The sequence below is a fragment of the Centroberyx affinis genome, unplaced genomic scaffold (genome assembly GCF_046629955.1).
Source record: "Centroberyx affinis isolate AG114_WGS23_722 - 3 ecotype Tasmania unplaced genomic scaffold, CSIRO-AGI_Caff_v1 ptg003516l_1, whole genome shotgun sequence".
Lineage (NCBI taxonomy): Eukaryota > Metazoa > Chordata > Actinopteri > Beryciformes > Berycidae > Centroberyx > Centroberyx affinis.
The window spans coordinates 14,367-30,736 of record NW_027281462.1 but is presented as its reverse complement, the minus strand read 5'-3'; the positions used below and the strand labels follow the sequence as shown (position 1 = coordinate 30,736).

Sequence of the window (16,370 nt, the reverse complement as noted above, 5' to 3'; positions counted from 1 at the left end):
TTAAGAAGTTACTTGTGCTCAGAACTGGTGAGTAGATGAAAAACAACAACAACATAGATAGCTTGGTCGACACTCAAAAAGTAATTTACGTTCCTTTATTCCTCCTTATCCATGCTTTCTTCATTCAGTGGAGAGCAGAAGAATACAAGTGTCACTTCCACTATTTTACCAGATTATTTTAGACTGCAAAAAAACTCCAGATAATGGTTTATTACCTGGCAAATAGATAAAACTTGTTGGTTTATGGTGCTTTCCTACCCTGCTTCCAATATTAGTGCCTTGCTCTTCCCATTGAGTTACACAGGGACTTGAACCCCTAACCCTGGTGATGTTAGTATCATAGTCTAGCCATTGAGCTACATAGGACGGCAGTTTTTGTCTCCTATAATGGACTAAACTCATTTTCTTGTTCTACATATATAAACCTTGAATATTTGAATTTGGATGGACTCAAACACACTTGGCTCACACTGACATGTATGTGTGAAGATGGCTGGGCAGATAATGATGCACATTTACCACAATAGAAATCAGTCACATGACTTTACCATGTCGTCCTCATAGTTTTAATGCTGGAGGCTGGTTGGTATAAAGTGTTTTGAATTTTATGAAATCAATTCAAATCAATATTTTGTGTGCTTTAGTCACTAGATGTCTGGTGAACTCAGTAGTTTTTTGTTTTTTTCACTCATATAAAAACACACACACTGAATCCCATTTTGTTACTACAGACATTCACACTTCCTCTCTTGTTCTCAGTCTCTCTCTCTGTCTCTTACACTCATTCACACACACACACACACACACAGGCGCGTAGTGGTGGAACAGATGCGAGTGCAGCAGCAGATGTGTAATGTGTGTCTCTCCATCATGGAGGCATCAAGCGGCTGACAAGGCAAGTGGCTGTCTGGGTGACGGATAGATGCTGGGGCTCACTCCGTCTCCTTTCTCCTCTCCTCTCCTCTCCTCTCCTCTCCTCTCCTCTCTTATCCTCTCCTCCTCCTCTCTTCTCTCCTCTCTTATACTCTCCTCTCCTCTCTTATCCTCTCCTCTCCTCTCTTATCCTCTCCTCCTCCTCTCTTATCCTCTCCTTCTCCTCCTCTCCTCTCCTCTCTTATGCTCTCCTCCTCCTGTCCTCTCTTATTCTCTCCTCCTCCTCTCCTCTCCTCTCTTATCATCTCCTCTCCTCTCTTATCCTGTCCTATCCTCTCTTATTCTCTCCTCCTCCTCTCCTCTCCTCTCTTATCCTCTCCTCCTCCTCTCCTCTCCTCTCTTATCATCTCCTCTCCTCTCTTATCCTCTCCTCCCCCTCTCCTCTCCTCTCATCCTCTCCTCTCTTATCCTCTCCTCTCCTCTCTTATCCTCTCCTCTCCTCTCTTATCCTCTCCTCTCCTTTCATTTATTTTTTCCTCTCCCCCCTTCTGCTCTCATCTCCTCTCCCTTCTCATTTTCTCTCCTCTCCTCTCCTTTTTTCTCCTTTACCCTCTTCTACTTCTGTCTCCTTGTCTTCTCTCTTCTCCCCTCCTCTCCCTATTTTATTGTTCTTTTATTGCATCGAGTACAGAAGCCGCAAACTTAATCTCGTTGTACTTGTACAATGACAATAAAGATATTCTATTCTATTCTATTCTATTCTATTCTATTCTATTCTATTCTATTCTATTCTATTCTATACACTGAAATGTAATGTAATTGCGATAGCTGTAGTCATAATGCAGTGTCTTGTTTGGTTAGATTCACACAATAATATGCAAAAATGTAGTTTGGTTTTAATGCTGCATTCTACATGAAAAAAATTATATAAATCAATTTTTAAATGTTTGAGTGCAAAAGTTTTCTTTTTTTTATTATATACTAGCCACTTAGATGTATCAGTTAATCAGTGAAACAGCCAACATATTAATAGATTAAAAAATAACCTACCTGGTACCTTCGTTACTTCCCCTGTGAGCATCCTTTTATCAAACACACTCTTTCCACTCTTGCAACAGATTGTCAGACGCTCCCTGAGCTCACAGCCTCCCTGTTCGTCAGAAGAGGGGGGGGGGCAGCAGGGAGGCTTAAGTGAAATATTATAAATAATCCACCGTATTGAAATCTTTTATCAGCTGTGTCACTTTCATTATTCAATAAGCGATTAGTAACAGTCTTCCCAATTTAGCCATTAAGCACGGGGCGCGCCGGGTCGGCCGGCGGCTCGACGCCTGTCACGCCGGGCGGGCGGGTGAAGTATCTTTGTGTCAGAGCCGAGCCCGGCGTAATTCATGAGGGGGAACCGCCCTCCAAGACCGAGCTCCCCCAGGTAGGACCACACCACCCAACACACACACACTGCGGTCCAGCTCCCACACACACACACACACACACACACACTCACTCAGCAGTTAAGTCTGCTTTATTGGCATGGATGTTAGATGAACAGTATTGCCAAAGCATCTAAATACAATGGAAGAAAAATGATAAAATAAATATTACACAAGGCTTATGTTCCACTTGTACACTTGTGTGTGTGTGCTGCACTACCATATTAAAGTTATTTATTCCTCTTTTATTTAATTTTTTTATTTAGCCTCTATCTTTGTTGCTCAGCCTCATTGCTGTGGTGTTTCTGCACTGCACCTCCCACAGATCACCTGTCAATCCAAACAAGCAAAAAAATTTTAAAAAGATAATTACTTTAATGAAATGTAATAAAAGTGAAATTAGATATTCACTTCATGCATTAGATGCAGCATCTTGACCCCTCCACCTCGGCAGTCCTTTTAGCCCATTCCCTTAATGACACACACACACACACACACACACACACACACCTGTGTCAGGTCACACAGCGCCCTGCTGATCACAGCCTTGCCATCGGCCCGCAGTCCTCGTTAACTAGCCGCCGTTTGATACCCCCCCCCCCCCTCCTGCAGCAGGAGCTTTGAAAGGAGATCTGTCGAGTCGGAAGACCTCCCTACACACACACACACACACACACACAAACACACCCTTAGATATTGGAAGTGGCCTCACACAGATAACAGCTGGATAACTAGCCACATTCCTCATAGCAAAGATAGTTTGTGTGTGCTTGATAGAAGCTGAGAACACTTTGATTACTAGACCGGCTAACCGCATTCCTCACAACAGGTGTAGTTGACAGGGAGAGTGTGTGTGTGTGTGTGTGTGTGTGTGTGTGTGTGTGTTTGAAAGAGAGAGAAAATCTGACCACCGCTTTGATATCTGGAGTTGTTTACCAGTTTCCCCACAGCGCTGATAGTTTTGTTTGTGTGTGAGAGAGCGAGAGAGAGAATCTGACCACCGCTGTGATTTATTAAGCGGCACACCGCATTACTCACAACAGGGACAGTTGATAGAGTGTGTGTGTGTGAGTGAGTGTGTGTATGCGTGTGTGTGTGTGTGTGTAACAGACACCGAATCTACCCACCGCATTAATTGCCCTCTCGGATGGCACAGAGGGTGTCACAGTCGAAGAGCGCTACTTATTCCATAATTCGTCCGGCGATGGTGAAAAGACCCCACAGATACTCGTCTATTACCCATCAGCCCCACGCCGCACCTGCAGCGCCGCGTGCGTGGCGCCCATGACTGGCTTATTGTACGGACAGATTCCTTTTAAAGTCGGGGGGGGGGGGGGTAATCAGGAAGATGGGCTCCGCTCGCCATCGGGGGGTCAATTTGGGTCAGTGGGGGTCAAGCAGGTGGGAGACAAAGAGGTCTACTGTGGAGGAAGATTCCAGGTGGTCCACCAAGTATCAGGATGAGTCGGAGGTCCAAACCCACAAGCTCCACTGCAGCCCATCAGCCATGGAGGGAATGCTTCCTTGGAAATCAGTGAAAGCTGTTTCACTGCCGAAGTTGAGTTGGCGTTGCATTCGTTTATTGTTGCATCGGTGTTCCCATTCCATCGGTCTTTGCCTTGGTGTTGCATTGACGTTGTTTATGTTGCGTTGCATCCGATGGAAGCGTCCGAGTTCACAAACCGCCAAAGTTTGATTCTTGATGCTCACGTTCATCCTCATATAGTGCATTGAAATAATGAGAAATAAAGTTGATATTGGTTGTTACCTCCAACAAGGAGGTTATGTTTTCGGTGCCGTTTGTTTGTTTGTCTGTTAGCAGGATTATGGAAAAACTACTGGCCCGATTTTCATGAAACTTTGTGGAAGGGTGTAGCATGGGCCAAGGAAGAACCCATTAAATTTTGGAGCGGATCCGGATCTGACTCACGACCAAGCAATAATAGCACGAACCTTGGTTGAGGTCTGCGCTCTCCGCTCTCCGAGTGCCCTTCTAGTTTTCTGGTGTATTTGTTGAACTCTATCCACCTAGGCTAAGACTTTCTAATAGAACAAAAGCCTATACATTTGTGAAAGTGACAAGCATACTCCAAAAAGTAGATAATTGTAACCTACTGTAATAGTGTCTGGTTGTTGTTTGTGGCTGTCTTGCACTTTGGCTTTGTTTACACCTCCAAAACACTATTACCAGACTGCTTAACAATTACATCATTTATTTGAGATAATTTGAAGCCATTGAAGCTTCAGAGACATGCAAGACACTTAATTTAGATATACAATTTTGCTGCCAAGGCAAATTACTGTATATTTACATGTTAGGGATTTAGCTAAGATACAGTAAGTGAGCAGATAGAGGGTTCAGGGTCTTGCTTGACACTTCCACAGGACGCATTGCAGCTGATCGACACATTAGCTTTTGCAGGGATCCAACTTGTGACCTTTTTAAAGTGATTCTGTTTTGGCTTTATATTGTGCAGTTGGGTCAAAATAACCTTAGATCTCGGCACAGCCTCACAGAGCGGCCGGCCCGATATTTGTAACTCATTTAAACGGGTAAATCCTCGCTTATCTCTCGCCTCTCGTGGGAAACGGCTGTCGGAGGCGGAGGCTGGTACAAGCAGACTAACATTTAAAGCGGCGGCGTACGTTCCGACCGCTCCTCTTACACCCCGACGACGTTCATTCCGTTCTCTGCAAATGTTGGCCGTGTGGCAAATGCTCGCACTAGCCCCGGGGGGAGTAAATATTATCAAGAGGTTCGCTGTTTAAAGGAGCGCACGGTGTAGCGCATTAAAAGGAGGAGAGGTCACGGCTCTCGCAGTCTGACCACCTGGGGAAAGAAGCTGTGGTTTAGAGTGGGGAGGTGTGGGAGCAATCGTCCACTCAGATGAATACATTCTCTGTCCAGCATTTTCATTTTCAGATTTATGTGAAGTTTTTAGAGATTTTAAGGTTGTAGGTTGCATTTCTAACTAGGAAATGTGACTCTGTGTTTTCTGTTCCGCATGCCAATCCCTTATCCTCATCTTACCTTTTGCGTATTTGAATTTTTGTCTGCCTGTCTAATTGTGGATTCATCTGGATTGATTTACAATGCCAGATCATCGATGTTTTCGGTGTTCGATTTGCTGTGCTGCTTGTATTTTTCATGCCATTGCTTGGCGAAGAGGTTTAGACTCCTGTAGTGTTGTTTAGCCTCAGTTTATCCACAAGCACACTTACGATTTATATCAAGATCATTAAGAACAGACAGAGGTTAAATAGTATTTGTTAAATATTTCTTAGTATTTGTTTTTACCTCCTTGTTGTACCAGTTGGGTGGGGTCTACTGCATTAGAACAATACATAGCTAAGGGGTCAACTGTAAAAGTGATGACTACTTTCTTATGATTGTCCAAACTTTCTGGTACTTATTACATTGCCGTATGTTGTAAACCCCACCCGTCTGGTATGCCAAGCAGAGTAAAACTAAGACTCATCTGAAAATACAATTTAACCAGGAAAACTAACATGTAAGTATAGAGCAAAAGTTTACCTTACATGTTTTGTGTGTGATGTAGTACAAGAATGTGAAGAACATTCAAGAATGTTCATAGAGTTTTTGCTGGCTCTGTTTTGGCTCCATTTGTTTTGTTTCATTAACGTCTTTTGATCCCCTCATGGTGCTGTTCACATTAGCCCCTCCCACTCCTCGGCCAGGCCCCGCCCCCTCTCTGAAGCTTCCTCCACGCTGCTGCTTTTTGACGCCTGTCTCTTACCTTCTTCTCTGTTTCCTTGTCTCTCCCGTTTTCTCCTGTTCATGTCGTCTCACTCCTCTGCTCTCCTCTGTCTTCCCCTGTTCCTTCTCCTCCTTCATTCTGTCTCTTTATCTGTCTCTGTCCCTCTCTCTTTCTCTTTTCCTGCCGTCGGGGGATGCAGCCAAACGTAAAGCGTGGAAACTTAGTCACGTTGGTAGTCTGCGCAACATGTACAGCAACAGTCTGCACAACTCGGAAGGTAAAGAGCTCCTGTGGCAGGCCCATGACGGACAGACCTCAGGGAGATGGACCATGGGCCGCCCCACCCCACCCCCCACCGCCCATCCTGCAGGGATGGCACCCTTACCCCCACCCACCCTCCTGACCTAAGAGCTTTTCAACTGCACATACACCTTGCTGTACCCATACAGGGCCAGTATTAGTACTGTGTACCATACTATGCCTTCTAAGGCTATAGAACAGTATTAGTAATGTGTTTTACCCAAAACAAAACTTGGCCTTATATGGCTATGGCAGTGCTTCTCAACCTAGTCCTCAAGGACCCCCTGTCCTTCAAGTGTTAGCTCCAACTCTACTCTTGCAGACCAGAGTAGAGCTGGAGGTAAATCTTACATAATGAGGGGTACTTGAAGACTAGGTTGAGAAACACTGGGCTATGATACAGTATTAGTGCTGTGCTGTAACCATATTGGGGCTTCTGTGGCTATGGAACAGTATTATTACTGTGTTGTACCCATACTAGGCTTTCTATGGCTATGGTATAGTGCCAGCACCATGCTGTATCCTTACTGGACCTACTATGGTTCAGCATCAGTGTACTTTGGTTTTCCATTGGATTACTGAGCAGTTGTGTATGTTGCTTGAATGCTACCAGTGTAATGACAACATCCCTGCCAGCCTTTGAAATTTGGCCAGACCAAATATGTTTGGGTGCCTTACCAGCATGCTTCTGGCCTACCTAAATTACACCAAACATTTACCGTAATGGAGAAACATGCGGTGCTGTGCCAGTGAGTGTATGGTCTGGTATATTTGTGCAGTGGGGAAAAACATCCATTTCCATCTCTGAGCTCTCTGGCCATCTCTCCACAGAGATGCTTTGCCCCTTATGTCAATCTGTCCCACCCGACCTGTCCGTCTGTCAGTGCGTCTGTCCCTCCCTCCTTCTGCCCCACCTTCCTCACCCATGAGGATGAGACTAAACAAACACACCCACCTGAGGAAGAGATGTGCCCTGGAAGCATGCACTGTACAGATGGTGTTAAACGTGACGTTGAGTGTGTGTTGGATGTTGTTCTGCTGTGACAGGTGTGCTGTTCCTCTTCTTCTTTCATCCACCAGCCGTAGTGGTGAGTGGATTCCTAAATCCATCAGACACTTTCACTATTTTACCAGACAAATGCCTTTTAGAATAGAAAATTACCAGATTTGATGGCTGCCACGGTGGCTTGGAGTGGCTTACCAGCCACAGCCAAACTTTACCAGCTTTTGTCCGGCGTCTTGTTTTAATTTTCTACCACGCTGTTTGATTTAATACCTACTGGTTCTTAGGTGTTGATTTCTCCCTTAATCTGCATGAAAGCATCAAAAATGAAGAGCAACAAAACAAGTTAAATCATTCTCAAATCAGTCTTCTACTGCCTCACATCCCCGACACTTCACGGTTTCTCCCTCTGTTACTATATACATGTTCAAAAAATAGAACTACATATTTCTTTTGAGAGACTTCGGAACAATCCGCTGCAATATTTTCCAGGTTATTAATGTTGTAAAAGGGTGCGAATAATATGGGGAGTAATGACCTGTATCGCAAAGCAATACTGTGTGCGGTGACATTTAAGGCTTTTAATTTGTGTTTCCCGAGGCCCCCTTTTGTCTCCCTCACGCCTCCCCTCTCATTGCACCGTCAGAGTCCTGCTCGCCCCCCCCCCGCCACCACACACACACTCACACACACAAACGCACACCACCCCGCTGGGCCGACTCGACACCCCAGACCCAGGCTGATAGGCTCGTATGCATGTCCTCACCCCCCCCACGCCACGCCAACACCCCTCCCTCGCGCTTGTAAATGCTGTATATTTGGTATGTACTGTTTTTGCTGCTAAAGGTTGCGAGTGTCAGAGTTCACAAATTGCCTCGGCGCCACCTCTCTCTCTGTGAATGTCGCCCACAGTAGCCGAGAGCGGTGGCAGTAATTACCAATAGTGGCGGGGGTGACTGTGTGTGTGTGTGTGTGTGTGTGTGTGTTTGTACTCCCGTGCATGTGTTTGTATCTATACGCATACACAGAAGAGGCCGTGCAGGTGAAGTCTGTCTGTGCATAGGAGACATACAGTTGGTCAGGGCCTGATTTGGGCCATAATATCTACTGGCATCAACAAACTCACAGTAGAGTTCATCTTTAAAGACACTGAGGAGTCGATACTGTTGTGGCTTGGAGACCGGGACAACACAGTAGTTCAAGAAACAGCATGCAGAGCCTTTGAGTTATCCAAAACCCCTGCTGAGGCTTTTCATAAAGGCAGATGATATAACAGAAAGCTCAGTGCATTAATAGAAACAATGGTTAGAGACCACATTAGAGACTTTTCACGTCCTGTAAAACAAATTAAGCACAATATTAGTAGTTGAAACATTTAAAAAATATATTCAAATAAAGACTGCAGAATCAGTGGTGTAGAATTTTATATCACAATTTTAGTTTCTTCAGTTAATAATTGTAGAATGTTGCTATATCGTCAATACTGAAATATTTCATTTGATTTAGAACGCCCGCTGTATTTGAAAAAAGTCAAAATGTTGATATAAAATGCTAAAAGTGCAGCAAATAATTGTGTCCCTCAAATCAACAATTCATGATGAATAATCATGATCACATCTAGCCAAATTTTCAGGATTGTCGTTTTAGCTGTAATCATGCGGTTCTAGTCCAAATATATGTGTAGCAGTGTCACTTTTTGTCACTAAGCCAGTGAAGGCAGCTGCTGACTGTCCCTCTGCTGTGAAGTGGAGGCTCTGTCCCCACATCAGCCCTCTCAGGCAGGGGGTTTGCAGAGGAAAATTGGTTTGTGGGAGTGGTACTTGTGATTGGGGGGCGAGTCAATTGCACAGCCTAATGCCCCCCTCATTTTTATTTTGGAATTCATTAGAGGACGCAGTGCGCTGGGTCAGCACGTGTGTGTGTGTGTGTGGCAGGGAGGGGGGCAGCAGCATTTAAATCTAGAAACGGCATTTAATTTACGCCGCGGAGAGGCAGTGCCTTTCTGGATTGTTGGTTTCCATAATTGTCAAACAGCCAACCCCCTCCCCCGAAAACAGAGAATCATGGGAATTTAATTATGATGGGAGCATTGCTCTTGACCCCACAGGGCTCAGCCAGCGCTTGATGGGTGGGCCTTAGTGTAGAACGAACAGACACCCAGCGCGGTCCCAGGAGCTTCCAAATACACACACACACACAAATAATAATTCATTTTCTGCTTAATGTATGTCATACCTTTATCCACAGAGTCTTCCAGTATAATCAGTTCACAAATGTTTGGCATGGGCGGCCTCTGTAGTATCGAACCCCTGACCCTGGCAGTGTTAGTGTCATGCTCTACACAGGACTGGCACTCAAACCAACGGAAATATTGTTCCCATAGAGTAAATATCACTTAGTCTGAGTCAGTAATTGGTTGAAAGAAGATCTTGCTAAGGGCAAAGAAATCTGACTCCCGTCCAGAACTTCTACTAACAGCAGCAGGTGCTCCGTTCATACTTTGATCTGGAGAGGGTTAATTTGAGGTCAACATCTTAGGCATCTGGGACTCGCGGTATGATGCGCAACGACCTTCTGACAACATCAAAAGGAAACAATCAGATGCCATGATGAACAAGCAAAGCCACAGGTGTAGCTGTTGCTTGAGTGCCACTTTATACTGCAAGCCTGCTGAGCTGCTGCTCCATCCACAAGCAAGACTGGAAAGTTTTGCTCTCTCTTGAGCCGTTGGAAGTTGAAATAGTAATTCCTAGTTTGTAAAGAAACAGAGTTTGTGTGAAAATGTATGAATTTGGTTCTGCTTGTGTAACAATAATAAAGGAAGAATTGACAGCAGTACTAATGCAGGATAGAAAAATGCTTCCACTGTATATCTCTGGTCAAGCGAGAAAATTTTTCCCAGGCTCTCAGACTCTTTTTCAAAGCTTTTTAATCTGAAGCACTTTGTAACTTATTCAGTCAGGTTCACTGTATGTTAGTAAAGACACCGTTTCTTCTAGCACTTGTTAAGCCGCTCTCCTTGAACCAGGTTAAGCAACATTTATGAATCTTGTTGAATCTTCCACGGATTGTAATTTTTAGATTTGGGCATCGGTGGCAGGTTGGATTCACAGTTAGAGAGGTTGTTTGTAACTGAAGGTCACAGGTTTGATCCTGCCATGAGCCAGCATGTCCATCTACACCCATGGGTCCTGTCAAAGTGCACATGGGTACAGATTGAGCAACTCTGAACCCCCTTTCCTGTTCACTCAGTGCAAGTTGGTCTGGATAAGCATGTCAGTCAAGTGCCTAAAATGTAAATTGAAGGTCTGGTTTAATCTCGATCCGTTAACCGTCCCTTGTAAACACAGTTTTAATTAACATCAACTAATCAGACTCAAGCCATCAGCAGCCTAAAGCGTCGAAGAGATGAAAATGATCCAGCATTGTCTTCAGCAAAGGGAATCTTTGGTCAGCAAAGGTGTTTTCAATCTCTTTATTCTGGAAGTGGAAGGGTTTCTCAGCCTCTCCCAGTCATTTGGCCTCGGGGCCTTTCCTTCCATCCTTACCTTCCCTCCTTCCTCTCCTCGGACAAGGCCATTGATTATCCAGAGCGAAGCCAGAGGGGAACTTCAGCTCCGGTGCTCTGAGACGGTCCCAATTAGCCAAATGACTGGAGTTGAGGAAGAGCAAATGGTCGTTCCCTCCCGGGCCGGCCGTGACCGTTCTCCGACTGATTAAATCTCTCATCTTTTCAATGCTTCACTCCCGGCGCACGTCAGGAAACTGCTGCTTCCAGGAACGCTTGCCGAAAAGTGCCATGGATGATTACCGACCCTTACGATGAGCTATTCTCTGCCTGCGCCGTTGTGTCGCGGATCTTTGTGGATCTTGTGGTTTTTGTATGCGTGCATGTATAGTTTTTTTTCTTTATGGCAAAGGGAAACATCTGCATTTCCACATCTCAAATACTACATTTCTCAGCAGCCATGCCCTCCTCACATGCTTTCATTGACGTCCACATCGGCAGAAATTCCCTAACATGACACATGGAGCTCAGAGGAATCGTGGGGATTATCGGCTGTGCTGGAGGCCGTCCTTTGATTAAGTAATTACCTCTGTAGGTTCACCCCCCCCTCCCCCCCCTCATCCCTTCCCTCCTCATTGGGGCTAATTGTAAACAGAAGCTGGTTGTTGTCTGATCTGGTGTGGTGATGATACCGGCTCGCAGCCATGCCCCCACTTCACCTCCACTTCAATCCTATCTTTGGTTGGTAACGGCTTCCAAATGTGCCCCCCTTAACACTCACCCAACATGTGCACACACACACACACACACACACACACACACACCTCAGACCTCTGAGAACTGGCTTGACTGAAAAAGTGCAGCGACTTAAATGTGTGCAAATGCAAACACACACAAACAAACGCACACATGGACATTTTCAGACCTGTGAGAACCCGCATGACTTCAAAAGTTCAGAGACTTTAATGTGTGAATATGCAGACACACACAGACACATGCACTTTTTCAGACTTCTTAGAACTGGTTTATGGCAAAAGTCCAGGAACTTGAGTGTTTGCTCGCATACAGACACACACACACACACACACACACACAGCCCTAATTGACTCCTGATTGGGCCATTAACCTCTGAGGGGGTTCTGGGTAATAGATCCATGTGTCCCCCTGTAGCAGGCCCTGATTGTAATGACTGACCTCTCCCACTGACATGTCAGCAGAGGAGAGGGCAGGACGGATCAGGGCCCTGGGGGGGCCGCAGGGCCCCGTAATTTGGGTGATATCCTGGCCTGAGGGGGCGGGGCTGGATGAGGTCACATAGGTCACCAGGGGCTAGCCCAAACTAACAGGTGTCCCTGGGTAAGGTTGTGTGATATTGATGAAAAAATAATTTTCTTTGGCCAAATAACACGATACGAACTGGAATACATGTGAATCGAGCTGTTTCTGCGCAGTTTTGTCAGCAAAAAGAGTAATTTGGGTGGGGAAAATTAGATGCTAATGCTATCATTTGGTCAGTTTGAATATAATGAAAGTTTTAAACCCATGTGCAACTTAATTTGTAGGTCAGTGATTCTACACAGCATCAGAAAACATCTTTTATGAGGCCATGTTAAATGCCTTTCCCTCTGAAAATAAATTACCGCCTCTCATTTGGATTCAGTAATTGCACTAGTCTGTGTTGCCATTTTGATTGGTTTTCAATTAATAGCGCATCTCTAGTCCTGGTTGTTCACATGGAGAGGAGAGAATATCCCATTGCTGCTCACACTGATGTGTGGCCCAGCGGTTAGAGCGACCACCCCATAACCAAAAGGTCACAGGTTTGATCTCTGCACCAGTGTCCTGTTGAAGTGTCCTTGAGCAAGACACTGAACTCTCCTACCTGCTCACTGATTTTAAGCTAAATGCTAAGCTAAGCTAAATGGCTGAGGTGAAACGTTCGATAAAGCAAGTGGCAAAGCGCGAAATCTTGTGACTCCGGCGTGTCGGATGTCTTTGTAATGCCTGGAGGTGTGTTGACTTAACTTTTTGAGTATGTGTGCTCTTACTAAATCTCTCTCTCTCTCTCTTTCCCCTCCAACAGAGCAAGAGGAGAACTTTGAGTTCACCATCGTGTCTCTGACGGGACAGACGTGGCATTTCGAAGCCACTTCGTACGAGGAGCGTGACGCCTGGGTGCAGGCCATCGAGAGCCAGATCCTGGCCAGCCTGCAGTCCTGTGAGAGCAGCAAGAACAAGGTAAACACCAGAACCAGAACCAGAACCAGAACTTTACCTGTCTCCATCTGAATTGTCCTGATCCGCTAAACCTCACCCATCTGGTTTTCCATGCAGGTTAAAAAAAATGCCAAGCTTTATGAGTATCGTGGTATCTAGACTATTATGGAATTTTGAGGTTGCATTCTAGACAGGGAAAGTCAAGAAATTTGGAAAAATTATCTGGGAAATTCAGGGAATATAAGGGAATTATAAATATGTCACTTCACAGGAATATGCCAGCATGTATTTTATATAACTTATTTCACACGTTTATTGCATTAACTGGTGGTTTTCAGCTGTTTTTCCTCCACATCAAGCCTAACTGTAGTGGAAACCAGCCTGTCCATCCCTTTACAACTTTTCTGAGCTCAAAAACATTAACAAACCATGGAAGTACACTGACTTAGTTATAGAAAGTGATTAAAAAAAAAATCATGGACTTTAACATGATGATGAGGCCTTGATGTGAAGCCTGGCAACGCATCCACAGGAGTTTGTCCTGGTAATATAATGACATGGTGGCATAAGTCCATACTGGGAAACATGGTAAACTGGACCTCATGTTTAGTGCCAGGGGACAGCAGCTCATACAGCAGACAGCAGGCTGTATGTATCTCTCTACATACTGTATATACACATGAGTATCCTATTACTGTGTGTTTACATGCTGCGTCACATTCAGTAGGCTGGAGGAGGAGATAGTTGCTCTGATGCAGATGAAAATGCATGGAATAAGACTTGAGCTTTGTGATATAGTTCCTGAGGCTAAATTGGCATCAAACACATCAACCACACTATTGCATCCTCGCTCATATCTTAAGCATTTTAATTGACTGCAGCTGAATATTATATAATGCTGCACAGTGTATATGGTAAAAGCTATTTATTACACCAGTTGTACTAGTCAACATGTTAGGTTGACATGTTAAAATTACATTATCATCTCACTCTCAAACGCACACACCCTATTCTCACTCACCCTTACCTGCTTCAACACACACATCACACATCACACACACACACACACACACTCGCGTAATTACAAAATGGCAATTACTGTAACTCAAATCTAGCCTTAGCGTTGCCATTTTCCACCTGCGCATGCAGAAGGCAGCTCCGCTCTGAGTGTGGGCCTTCTGTGTTTATGCCCCAGGCTCTCACCAATTGCACTCTGGAATAGCCTTTTATTACCCCCCCCACACACACACACACACACATACACACACCCAACACCCCCCCTCCCCACCCCCCATTCCATTTGTTTGCTGTGTTATTCCTTCATAGCCTGACATCCGTGGGTTTAGGCTGAAACACTATGTTGGTTATACACACATCTGTTCAGAGTCTGTGCACACCTGTATGCCTGTGTGTGTGTGTGTGTGTGTGTGTGTGTGTGTGAGGGAGAGAGAGAGAGACGGGGTCTGTGTGTGTTTCTGTGTGTCTGTATGTGCGTTTCTGCATGTTTTTGTGTGTTAGTGTGTGTGTGAGAGGGAGAGACAGAGGGTGTATGTGGGTTTCTGTGTGTATGTACTGTATGTGTGCTTTTGTATGCAAGTTAGGTTGTGTGTGAGCGTGTGTGTGTGTGTTTATGCGTGTGTGTGTATGTGTTTCTGCCTGCCTCTGTGTGTTTCTGTGCAGGTGCGTGGGTTTCTACATGAGTGTGTGTTGGGATGTATGTGTGTGAGAGTGTGTACTTCTATGTGTGGGTCTCTACATGTACGCTTTTCTATGTGAGTTAGTGTGTGTGTGTGTGTTTCTGTGTATGAGTTTGTATGTTTCCACTTGCCTGTGTGTGATTCTGTGTATGTGTGTATATCTGTTTCTGCGTGTGTATAAGAGAGTCAGTGTGTGTGTGTGTGTGTGTGTGTGTGTGTGTGTGTGTGTGTGTGTGATGGTATGTGTCTGTTTCTGCGTCCATATAAGCAGGTGAGGACAACTGAGACACATCTGTGTATTTCTTCACGTGAGTTGTGAGTGTGTACCTCTGTGTGTTGGTGTGTGTTAGGTTGTGTATGTGTGTGTATATAAAGAATAAATGTGTGTATCTCCCCTCCTCCAGTCTCGTCTGACCAGCCAGACGGAGGCCATGGCTCTGCAGTCGGTCAGAAGCATACGGGGAAACAGTCGCTGTGCGGACTGTGAAGCACAGAGTGAGTATGAACTCCCAGCCTCTCTCTACAACAGTGGTTCTCAACATGGGGTCCGGGGACCACCAGGGGTCCTTGAGGGAGTTCCAGGGGGTCCCCAGCAAATTGATGAATTGTTAAACTTCAGCGTTTCATTTACAAGATGTTAGAGAATGTAGAAGAATGACTGTTTTGATCATAGTTTCTCTGTTATCTCTCTACCTACAATACAGATAGTCATGGAGTTCTGGACAAAATCATATCTAACAGTAAAAATATTCTAAAGGGGGTCTGTGGCCCTAATGTGGACTAAACTAGGGGTCCTTGATATGAAAAAGGTTGAGAATCACTGCTCTACAACATGAAGTTAAAGGAGAAGACCGGTGTCATTTAGAGTTTTACTTCTGTCTCTGTCTAGTTTACATTTCCCCTAATCATTTTGCAAAGCATAAGGTATGCAATTCGATTTTTAACTTAAAAAAAAAAACACCGGTATTATAGAGATGATCTCTCTCTCCCCTCCCATCCAGACCCGGACTGGGCGAGCCTGAACCTCGGAGCCCTGATCTGCATCGAGTGTTCGGGCATCCACCGGAACCTGGGCACCCACCTGTCCAGGGTGCGCTCCCTGGACCTGGACGAGTGGCCGCTGGAGCTCATCAAGGTCATGTCGGCCATCGGCAACGAGCTGGCCAACGGCGTGTGGGAGGCCAACGCCCAGGGACGCCTCAAGCCCGCCCCGGACGCCAGCCGGTACGTCCCGCCGTCTCACTAGAGGAGTAGCGCTGCTGCTGCTTTACTGATACGAGTATTGATCATGTGGCGTTGCGGTGTTTTGTCTTGGATCGTCCGTTTTGTTTTTTGCTCTGCTGTTGTTTGGATTGTGCGGTGAATCCAAGAAAAGGTTTTTTTTTTGTTTCAGTTTGAGGTGGGATGGCAGTAAAGTTGAATTGAATGGTAGTGGGAGTAAGAGAAGTAGTAGTAGTAGTAGTAGTAGTGGTAGTAGTACTACTAGTAGTAGTAGCAGTTGTGGTAGCAGTCATAGTGGTTGTAAGAATAGTAGTAGAAGCAGTGGCAGTAGAAGTATACACTATATGAAGTAGTAGTTGTAGTAGCAGTAGTAGTAGTAGCCCACTGTTTGTGGTTTGCTGT

The 16,370-nt window shown here is 45.2% G+C and overlaps 1 protein-coding gene across 1 annotated transcript in view; it reads left to right on the top strand.

Moving 5' to 3' along the window:
* The window catches only part of LOC139661330 (arf-GAP with GTPase, ANK repeat and PH domain-containing protein 1-like), a 62,111-nt gene extending 46,118 nt beyond the window's left edge, over positions 1 to 15,993 (top strand). The window contains 4 exon segments of the mRNA XM_071539770.1: positions 6,222 to 6,299; positions 12,917 to 13,071; positions 15,152 to 15,242; positions 15,749 to 15,993. Of these exon segments, the coding sequence (XP_071395871.1) occupies positions 6,222 to 6,299; positions 12,917 to 13,071; positions 15,152 to 15,242; positions 15,749 to 15,993 (569 nt within the window).
* The last annotated feature ends 377 nt before the right edge of the window (positions 15,994 to 16,370 follow it).